The sequence below is a fragment of the Salvia miltiorrhiza genome, chromosome 1, assembly GCF_028751815.1.
Source record: "Salvia miltiorrhiza cultivar Shanhuang (shh) chromosome 1, IMPLAD_Smil_shh, whole genome shotgun sequence".
NCBI classification, from domain to species: domain Eukaryota; kingdom Viridiplantae; phylum Streptophyta; class Magnoliopsida; order Lamiales; family Lamiaceae; genus Salvia; species Salvia miltiorrhiza.
In genome coordinates, this window is record NC_080387.1 from 44,501,162 (window position 1) to 44,512,376 (window position 11,215).

General features: G+C 40.8%; 2 protein-coding genes across 2 annotated transcripts; one reads left to right on the forward strand and one right to left on the reverse strand.

Moving 5' to 3' along the window:
• Window positions 1–3,071: 3,071 nt before the first annotated feature.
• On the forward strand, window positions 3,072–6,659 carry LOC130985193 (protein IQ-DOMAIN 22-like). The gene is made up of 4 exons (XM_057908027.1): window positions 3,072–3,578; window positions 4,957–5,157; window positions 5,512–5,589; window positions 5,673–6,659. Exons 1-4 carry the CDS (start codon window positions 3,222–3,224, stop codon window positions 6,402–6,404), a joined length of 1,368 nt encoding a protein of 455 aa, XP_057764010.1. The 5' UTR covers window positions 3,072–3,221; the 3' UTR covers window positions 6,405–6,659.
• Window positions 6,660–6,922: 263 nt separating this feature from the next.
• LOC130985203 (RHOMBOID-like protein 2) lies at window positions 6,923–9,984 on the reverse strand. Its single transcript, XM_057908036.1, has 5 exons — window positions 9,356–9,984; window positions 8,516–8,679; window positions 8,168–8,331; window positions 7,598–7,848; window positions 6,923–7,329 (listed from the first exon to the last, which is right to left on the reverse strand). The coding sequence occupies exons 1-5, from the start codon at window positions 9,634–9,636 to the stop codon at window positions 7,218–7,220; spliced, it is 972 nt and encodes a 323-aa protein (XP_057764019.1). The 5' UTR covers window positions 9,637–9,984; the 3' UTR covers window positions 6,923–7,217.
• Window positions 9,985–11,215: the final 1,231 nt, after the last annotated feature.

Sequence of the window (11,215 nt, forward strand, 5' to 3'; positions counted from 1 at the left end):
ATAATATACTCCCTCCGTCCCGCTATTCAAGTCCCGTTTCTTTTCGGCACGGGTATTAAGGAGAAGCAAGTTAAGTGAATAAGGAGTGTGGTGTTTGTGATTAAGGGATTATTAATTATTTCTATTTTACAAAGACTTTATACTTGTTACAATTTCGATTCAATAATCTGAATAGCTTTAGATTCGCATTCAATGACTGAGCAAAAACAAAATCAAATAAACTGAGAAATTAGAGATTCGTAGAACAAAATTAAGAAGATCGCAACAAAATCGAAATTCCAAAATCAACAAATTCCTGAACCAAAAATCGACAAACGGCGTGGGTTGCGGCGGTGGATCTGTAAACAGCGATCCGGCGACGCGGCGTGGCGGGGAGGCGGCTGCTGGCGGCGCGGCATGAGAGGAGGTTGTTGGCGGCGCCTCTCTGTAAACGGCGAGTGGGCGGCGCGACGAGAGGCGGAAGACGAAGAGAGGGGGAAATCAGACACCAATGGGTCAGGGATGGGAGAGATCGACATGGGGGTGAGAGGTGAGGGGCAAGATGCTGGTCGCGGAGCGGCGGCAGTTTCAGAGTGAGGGAGCGTGAGTTGAGAGAGAAAGGAAGAAAAAGAAGAAAGAGAAGATGGGTTGGGGGAGTGAAGTCCGAAATTAATTAGTGTTAAGTGAGACAATTAGTGAGTTAATTTATTTTAAGACACCCCTTATTATTTCCTAAAAAGGAAACGAGACATTATCGGTGGGACAACCCAAAAAGGAATACGAGACTTGAATAGCGGGACGGAGGGAGTAGTAATTAACAATTTCCTAAATAACCGTGCCAAAAAGAAACAAGACATTTCATTTGGGACGGAGGGAGTAGTATTTAGTGGAAAAAAATAAAAAGGTGAATAAAGGAAGAAAAAAATTGTCATATAGGGAAACGTAATAAATTTTGTGGAGCGACTTAAAAAGGAATACGACTCATATTTTGTGGGACAAAGGAAGTACTTAATTAATGGTAAGACATATTTTCTTTGGTGTGATAAGTTTTTGGTGTTTGGCCGGTTACTGTGACAGGTTTAGAAATTGTCATTTTGTGATAAAAATCAGACACATCTATAATAATACGTAAAATTAGTCATTGCTACTAAAATATATATTGTTCGATACACGAATTACGTACATGAACAAAAATTCTTATGTTTGTACATTTGTGCAATATTCAAAATAAATCAATAGTACAAGAATGCAATCAGATCTATGCAATATTCAAAATAAATCAGTACACTATTGTGCAAGAATGCAATCAGATCTATTTGTGCAACAGTGCAAAATCAACGTGAATAAAATTATGTTGTGCAATGACGGTAGCGCTCGTGCACGCAAGAGAGATGACAACGTCAAACAAGGGAACTATATGAATAGGGGTGTAATCGAGCCGAGCCGAGCCGAATAGTGTTTTGTTCAAGCTTGACTCGTTTAGCTAATCGAGCTGTTTGATTAATTATCGATCGAGCTTTAATCGAGTCGAATACAATGCCGAGCCTAATCGAGCCTTTTAAATAAAAATTTTTATTTAAAATTTTAGTTATTTTCCTAATACATAATCCAAATAAATGATGTTAATTAGATACTTAATCCAAATATATAATATATTTACTATTTTCTTGTAAATAAATGATGTTAATTAGATACTTAATCCAAATATTACTACATATAGTATAAAATATAGTAAGACATTTAATGAATAATCTTATGTTTTTAAGATAAATCACTTCACGAGCTTATTCACGAGCTAACAAGCCGAGCATCGTCATGCTCAAGCTTGGCTTGTTTAGCTAAACGAGTTGTTCATTAAATTACCGAACGAGCTTTTATCGAGTCGAACGTCGAATAGCTCACGAGTAGCTTGGCTCATTTACAGCCCTATATATGATGAATCGGAAGCAATGTCCGAGGCACAAAGGAGGAGGAAATCAGATGAGTTAATATGGTATACCTTATCAAAATTGTCATAATTTAGATGCATATATTAAAGTTTTTGATATATATCACGATATCAGTATATATTAATAAATTTTTTTATCTGAAAATTTTATATTTTTATCTTATTAAAAATTATCGATACTATATCATACCTTATCAAAAATTATATATATACATTAAATTTGATATTATGATATTTTTTGTACGATAAATATGGTATACCGAGTTTTTAATATATTTTTCAACTTTAAGAGCATTCACATTTATAGAGCCTTGTTGAGGACTCTAAGATAATGAATGCCACTTAAAAGCCCCTCCTCCGCATTGGAGCTCTAAAAATTTCATTTCTCATTTCTCTAATTTAAATGAATTTTCAAAGTTAGAATAAATATTTGCCTGTTGGAAAACATTTCTTCATCAAATTGAAAATTCAAACATTGCAAAAATTAAAAAGATTACAATTATAAAAATTAGATTTAAATTGCAATAATAATAATAAATAGTTCCATCCTCGATGATTATTGACTTCCTCAACGTGTCTCTTGTGCAAGGCCAATTCTTCTACATCCATCTTCGATTTGTCCGCTTGGAGAATTTGGAGGTCGAGAGCTTCGCGGTGTGTCCGAGCTAAAATCCTCGATAGAGTCCGTGACTCTATCCATTGCCGTATAATTTTCCCCCATTTTTCCTTGCGTTATGGACTCGACGTTATTTCCTTTTCCCTTATCCTAGCGGGTCGGGCCGGCCCGATGGACCAAACTAATTTTACCAGCAGTGCCGTTGCTATTTTTTTTAATATAGCAAAATGGCTATTCTTCTTAACTACCTCAAATGTAATCTATGTTGCTGTCGCAAAATAATTTGAAACAGTATTACAGTACAAAATACAATCGAATCAAAGGCCATAATATTTTGAAGATGAACCAACATTTTTTACTATAGAGAAGCATGTTTTTCAACATTTATTTTATCATAAAAAATATTGTAGTTTCCAAAATTTGTATCCACAGTGTGAATGATTTTGATAATCGACCTCCAGTAAATTGTTTTACTCGTGGGATATTAAAAAAAATACTGCGTCTCAAAAAAAAAAAAAAAAAAATACTGATTCCCATATAATCCTACAGTTTATAAAAACCCGTAACTTGTGAAAACAATCTGAGTTGACTCCTCATCTCATCCTCAGCTAAGCTTATTAAACTCCCCTCCATTTTCGCTCTCTCCTCTTTCTCTCTCTTCTCCTTGTCTACTTTCACATGGGCAAAGCCGCCAAATGGTTCAGAGGCCTCCTCGGCCTCAAGACCACCGACGCCACCCGCACCCACTCTCAGAAACCGCCGCCCAGGAAGATATGGAGCTTCGCCAAGTCGTCCAACAAGGAACCCGATCGCCACCACGACGTCGACGACGACGCTGAAGCCAGCAAGCATGCCATCGCCGTCGCCGCCGCCACCGCCGCCGTCGCCGAGGCCGCCGTCGCCGCTGCCCACGCTGCCGCTGCCGTGGTTCAGCTCACCAGCAGCGGGCGGAACATCTCCGCCGCCGGTCAGCGTCACGGGGGCCGGGAGGAGTGGGCGGCCGTTGCGATTCAGTCGCATTTTCGTGCCTATCTGGTTAGTGTTTATGTCAGCCTTCACGCGTTTCATGCCGTTACACTTCAAATGTAACTCTATACCCTTCCTTCTTCATCGATTTTTCGGGTTTTAACTGTGGGAATCCTTCCCGGGGTAAAGGGCAAAAATGGATTTTACTCACTCTTTCATGGTGGAGTTGTGGTTGTGCGCAAATTCATCAACTATAGATACATACGTGTGAAATCAATTCACTAGTTGCAGTGTAGATTGCGCGTGGCCGTACAAACGATGCCGTTTCATCCTGTCCCTGCAAAACTCGGCGCTGATACACACACGCATATGTATATACGTATATATACATATATATCCGTCGGTGAATTTGTTCTTATTCTCACATCCCAATCGGTCTCTTGAAATCTTTGTGGAGTGTGTGTGTGTGTGTGTGTCTCATGCGGTTTTATCATCAATTTATCATATATATAAATTTATAAGTTGGAGATTTTGTATGTATATATATGTATCTATCTGTATGAGGTCTGTTATGGTCCATTTTAGTTCTACTTGAAGAATTATTGTGATCTGGGATGGGTCAAAGGCTATGTTGAATCTCTGTGGACGATGACTAGCAAAGATCTAAGTCATTCATACTGTTGCATAGTTGTTTTTTCTTTAGAAAAAAGAAAAAAGGAGAATTTGTCAAATTATGGGCTCAGTTTTTCGTTGCAATATATTAATGTTGTTAGGGTGGAGCTTTCATTTCTCCTGTTGGATTTTGGAATGATCTCTAAATTGTACTTGTTTATTGATTTAAATAATCTATGTATTAATGGGCATTGTCCACGGTGGTCGTTCTTGGTCGGTGCAACATTTCATTTCATTTCATTTAGTATAAATAATCCAACTTTAGTTGTCACAACCACTCATCAAGTCAAGATTTCACACTATCCCTGTGTTGCGTTAGTGGCACTTGTTCTTTGACCTGCATTTTACTCATTGGTTTCTGGGCTGCTTCACTTTTACAACAAGCTAATTTCTTTATCTAATTTTTGTACGCTTCGTTTTGCATCATTTTTTTCTAGTGAAATGTTGCAGGGTTTTGGCATGCTTTTTGAGAAATTAGGGATGTGTACTAGTAAATGACAATTTAGATCTGGGTTGTGTGATGGATGCACAAGATTTTTCTGCACATATTTTGAATATAAAGTTGGATTACTTTATTATATTTACGTATGGCTCTCCTTTTCACCTTGCAGTGCTGACATTTTCTATAAGATGTCACCATCCTTCATATATCGTCAGACTTTTAGCCTAAAGTGAAAAATCAAGCCTTTGGGGCGCCAACAAATTTTAAAATTTTCATGGTTAAATTTCGTTCACATTTTCTTTCATTTGCTTAATTATTGATGGGAATGTGTAGTCGAGGAGAGCTTTACGGGCGCTCAAGGCCTTGGTCAAGCTTCAAGCACTAGTGAGGGGTCACCTTGTGAGGAGGCAAACTGCGTATGCCATGCGCCGGTTGCAGGCTCTCGTTCGAGCACAAGTGAGAGCTCGGGCTGGGCGGGCTTTGATGTCGGACTCCCCACATTCGAGCACCAAATCCTCTCACTTCAATTATCCGGTGAGAAAGTTATTCCATTTTCCCTCCCATTGCTTCAAAACTTGAATTGTTTGGTAGTAGTGGTATTTAGGAGGGGGACCATTCCTTCACTTTCTCATTTCTAGACTTCAAAATAGTGCTGTAACACTGTCAGCATAAATTAGCTAGCCTTTATATTCAACAATGTTACATACTTATATTAGTATGTATAAATTTTCAAGGTGCAGCTAGGCATGTCAGCTTTATTTCAAGAAAAGAAAAACCAGTAACCAGTTTTGTTTTCATTGTTCCATGTAACATGTTGTGCATAAGTTGAGGGTCAATAATTTTATATGGATGATTGAAGTTATGAATGCTTACCCCTTTGTATTGTAGGGGCCAGCAACACCTGAGAAATTCGAGCATGCTATTCGGTCTAGGAGCATGAAGCACGAGCAGACGATGATGCTAAAGGTTTGTTGTGAACGATTCTTGATTGATGTAGTTTATCTATCTATCTATCTAACCATACATACGCCTAATCATGGAAAATGCAGAGGAATAGTTCGAGATCAAGCGGAACACCCCACCACCACGATCCAGAGAAGCCCCACACCAGCCGCGTCTTGTTGATGGACAATGGAGCGAGTGGAAGGTTGTGGGAGCAAGGCGATGACAAGATTCTTGAAGTGGACACCGGTAACATTCACGTCACTTCCAAACGTAGGAGCCTCTTCTACTCTTCCCATCTCAGTCTAGGCTCCGATCACAACTGTCCGAGCTACACCACATCCAAGGACTCCACAGCAATACGGAGCATTTCATCGGGCGAAGTTCAATCCTTGAGCCCCTTGAAATTTGCAGAGGACGCAGACGAGAGCGCCTTCTGCACTGCTGACAACAGTCCGGCATTCTACTCAGCATCATCGAGGGGGGGTGGCAGCTCCAAGCGAGGCGCCTTCACCCCTACCAAGAGCGATGGCACGAGAAGCTGTCTAAGCGGTTACTCCGATCATCCAAATTACATGGCTTACACAGAATCATCAAAAGCTAAAGTAAGATCCCTCAGTGCTCCGAAACAGAGACCTCATCACTACGAGAGATCGAGCTCTACCAAGAGGTATTCAGTTCACGCCTATGGTGATTCGAGGCCTACTCAGAGAGTGTCTACATTACACGCCAACTTCACCAGCAAGGCTTACCCCGGATCCGGCCGCCTAGATAGGTCCGGGATGCCCGTTAGAGGCGACTTTGATGGTTTCGGTGGTGCTAACTGGCAGAGATTTTGAGTTAACTTGGCTCAGGTTTCTTTGTAATTTTTAACCCAATTGCTAATGTAGCCAACTAGAGACTACTCTAACCGTGGATGGTTTCATCGTGTCGTTTTCCGTGTTCACAAATTAGGATCAGATGTAACAGTAAAATGTCTTTGCAAAGAAACAACTTAGCATTGGCAAGAATTGAAGGTGTTTGATGCATTTCTTATTTGTAAAGTATGATATTTATGACTTTGGAGTCTGCATGAAACACATTTGTTATTAGTATTTGGGAATTCTCTATTGTAACTTTTATGATATGATTTTATACTAGACATGTTTATGCTATGTTGGTAATGTGTATCACGACCATGGCTACTTTAGTAATTGCATTTAAATTGCTTTAATTTTTTGAGAGACACATTTACTAAATGAATCTAATAACCCTTACAATAGCCAAGCTTATACAAAGTTACAAACCAGACCAAAATCTTTTATAGAAGAGGATATTTAATTGGTTTAATGAATGTTTAATCTGAAAACAAAAATGATTGGATCAAACTTGATTACTCTGCAATGTATGTAGCATGTTTCTAAGAGAACGAATAGATCAATTCAAATTTCACGCCAAGAATAAGAATACAATCTACTAGGGTACTAAAACAAAAGAATAGTAAAAGTTCCACATGCCAAATCCAAACTAGGAATTGGCAATGGAAGAGGGTTTATAAACAGCAAATGCTATGTATGTATATACAAAAGCAAGTAACGGGTATAGTATATGAATACCATTTCTGTAGGGCGAAAAATGTAGAGACGGAGCAAATTCAGGGAGGCCGAAAAACATCAGTTGTTGCAGCTCCATCTTGAGGTAGGCACACAGCTCAGGTAATGGCACCAGCTGCATTTATCGTTTCCCTTTTCTCCTTTGAACAACATTACCAGCCCTACTGTGAATCTGCAGCCATTTGGGAGAATACGAGATACATGAGTTTCTTGACCGATAAAGCAGGATTACAGCACAATAAAATCTTAGATGGAATAAGGAGAAGTGCATATATATGTTGACAGGATGATTTGATTTCAATCTAGCCATAGTTAAGAATATCAATTTGAGTTTGTACAAAATTTTCAACTTAGATATGGCAATTTGGCTAGGATGAGATGGTATGTCGCTGAGGAATTGGCATTGGAAGAAGATTAAGTGTAGTAATAGGATGCCTTACCCAACAATAAAGAGAATGGTGGCAACAATCCATAGAACATACTGGCACGCGGTGTACTTGGACTTGAGGCGTGTGCCACCTGGCAGATGCCGGCCTTCCTTCCAGCCAAACTGGGGTCGGACAAGAAACACAAAGCCCAAGAGTAACCCGCTCAAAAACCCTCCGATATGAGCAAAGTTGTCCACGTGTGGAAGAATTCCAACAGCCAGATTGATTGCAATGATGATCACCAGAGTAAACAGAGCTGCCGCCTGTGAGGAGAAGATTAACAATAATGAACCAAAGGAATTTAGATTTCTCGAAATATGGCAAATATAGATTGATTATATCTACTTTACAAGAGAAAAGAAACCTCAGATATCCAATCATAGGTAAGGGATCGTTGGTTGTGTCACATGCATAATATATGATATAAGATCAACGGCAAGGAAAATAAAGTTTGGTTAAACCCGAGATCAAATTCCTACATGAGGATCTCAGCCTCAGAAAATTCCCTTTTCATCATATCCACGTGTAAGGTATTATACGGTGGTAAAAACGGGTCACGGACCAGTATCTGTAGAAATTTACCTTGTTTGCATAAATAGTCCAGTTGGTAAGTAATTCCGATAGCATTGCTCCAAGAAGGCCAAATAGAGCCCCTGAAGCTCCAACAGATATGCTGTTCTGAATAAAGAGTGAAGACAGAATGCTACCCCCTATTCCCGACAATAGGTAAATCACTCCTACTCGCACTGCATCACACATGAAGAACTTTTATAAGTAGAATGAAGGATAAGCACTCTAATTCTTTAAACTACTTTAGAAGACAACTGTAGATATATACAAGGAACTAAGAGACACGACCAATGTTCGAGTGTAACACAATATGCAAGCTCATCACTGACAACATATAATTGTGTTATTCAAGATGCTTACCAAATCCAAATTGCTGTTCTAGACGGATTCCAATAAAGACCAAGCTCAACATGTTTGCAAGCAAATGAATAAGACCAGCATGCAGCCATATACAACTTATGAGCCTCCATGCTTGGTTCTCATGCACAATTTTGTTCCATTCGAGTGCTCCCAGTTTATCCAGTCTGCGAAAAGCAAAAGTGCGAACAAATGAATCTTTTTCAAAGTAGAAAGATTAAAATTCTAATATCATGAAGGAGCAAAAGAATGCAACACTGATAAGATGAGATTATTTAAGAGCATCCAAACAAATACACCACCCTAACCCGTCGTTCAAACTCACCCCCATCGACAACCACAATTGCTGACAATGATGCAATGCAACAAAATAAAGCAACTTTTTAACATCAAACTGCACTTTAGATGAGACATATATTTCCAGTTGCCTCATTAAAACTGAAGCTACATCGATCAACATTGGAAATCAAATGAAGCTTCAGAACAAGACCATGTCTCGTATTGGAAGATAACAATCATATATATTTGTATAGAACAAGAAACTTTACACAAACTAATTCAAAGAAAAGCTCCAAGTTCAACCCTCTGCTTATGAATCCAAAAACAAACTTAAACGAATACAAACCACCAAATTGATCAAAATGGCTAACAAGGAGCATAAAAAATTAAGAGCACTGCTACAAATCATGAGCGACGATCAACACACTAAACATACAGAAACGACCAATAATTATGACCCAATTCAAACAGCATCCAAACAAAACCCCCCAAACATTCAAAAATGGAACTTTACAGCAATCAATGTGTGAGAGAGAGAGAGAGAGAGAGAGAGTGGAAGTTTACGTAGAGGAAGAGGGGCCAAAGAGAGGGTTTTCCCTGAGGGGCTGAAAGGAGAGGCGGCCAAGAAACTTAGCGACGCAAGTACCAGCACCATCATGATTCTTGGGGCAATTGTTGACAAACATGATCACAACAAACATGGAAACATTGGCCACCACAATCATCGGCACCAGCCAAGAAGTCCACTGTCTCTCCGAGTGCTCCATATCATATGCCGCTGCTGCTGAGTATCTCTGATTCCTGCTCTTCGTTGGCGTACCCCTCTCCAAATCCCCGTTCCCCATCGTCGTGCGTCTAACTTCTTGAATTTAAATATGCAACTTCTTGATCTATCTGTCTCTGTTCAAAAGGATGGAGTAGCTTCAGGAGAATTCAAGAATTGGTAGAGAGAGAAGAGTTGCTTTCAGTGCTTTGGAAGATCAATTTGAATGCGAGTAATGGGGTTTGAGAATAAACTAACGAAGATTTGGAGTTGGCTTTTGTGTATTTCAATTGGATTAAGGTTTTGTTGAGTGCGTGTTTTTTGTGTGTGTGTGTTTTAAGGTTTTGTATTTGTTTTAGTTGGCGAGTTGTGTCAGTGGAAGATGAAGTTTCGTCGATGCTTGTTTCTAAAGCTAGTTTTTTTACGCCAGAATCTTCAATATTTAAAGGGCAAATTGCATGAAAATATTTCACTTTATATCAAAATTTGATTTTTTTACAATTTTTTCAACTATAGCCAATACTTGAACTACCTTTCAATTTGTTGCAATTGACTTTTGGAGTAATTTTCCGATCAAATAAAATCTGAGCTGGCAACCGAAATACCAACGTAGCGTCAGAAATGCCAAATCACACCCCCTCCCCCGCCCTCTCCCACGTCACCCTCTCTCTCTTTCCCCCCTCATCCTCCCACGTCACCCTCTCTCTCTCTCTCTTCCCCATACCCCTTCCCAGTTCTCCCTCTCCCTGTCGGCTCTCACCTTCTCTCTCACTTCCTCCACCGCTGCCACAACCGCCGTCGGACGCTTTCCCTTCCCCCCATCTACCACCGCCTCCTCCTCTCCCCCCACTCTCTCTCTTCTCCACTCGATTCCCGACGCCGATTTTCAAGAGACGGCGTCGAAGAGCGACTTCGACCGGTGGGAGGTCCCAGAAAACGCCTCAGCCAAGAGAGAGAGAGAAAGGAATCGAGCGGCGGCGGCGAGTTGAGCCAAAAAGTTCGTTGAGCCGCCGACAGAAGGGAAGGTCAGATCTACCCAAAATGTTCGTTGAGCCGTTGGTGGAAGGGGACGCCAGATCTACCCAAAATGTTCGTTGAGCCACTGGCGGAAGGAGAGGCCAGATCTACCCAAAATGTTCGTTGAGCCGCCGGCGGAAGGGGAGGCCACAACAGAGTGGGAGACGAAAGAGAGAGCGACGGCCGATCTAAGAAAAGAATTAGGGCTCAGAGGCGATGAGCGAGCTCCACCATTGTGGCGACAGATCTGGGGTGAATCATCGGCGGATCTGGTTGTGCTGTCGTCGGGGATTGAAGAGAGATTTATGGGATATGTCTAGATTTAGGGCTTAGGGTTTCTGACGGCGTCGTGTTGTGGTGTTGCTAAGTGTTGTGTCTTGTTGTGTTGGCTTGTGCTGTGGTGTTGGTGAGGGAGTGTCAGCCGATGAAAAGAGATGAGAGTCGGGAGTCAGGGCGGCGACAGCGGTGGCTATGAGCTGCTGCTGGTTGTCCGGCGTTTAGAGAGAAGAGAGGCGGTGGGAGTGCGTCCTTTTCAGAGTCGAACAAGAGAGAGAGAGCTCGGGCTGTCACCGGAATTGTAGAGGGAGGCGCCGCCGCCCCATGCTGCGTCTGTGTGTGTGTTCTGTTTTGGGGGAAGCGGCGTC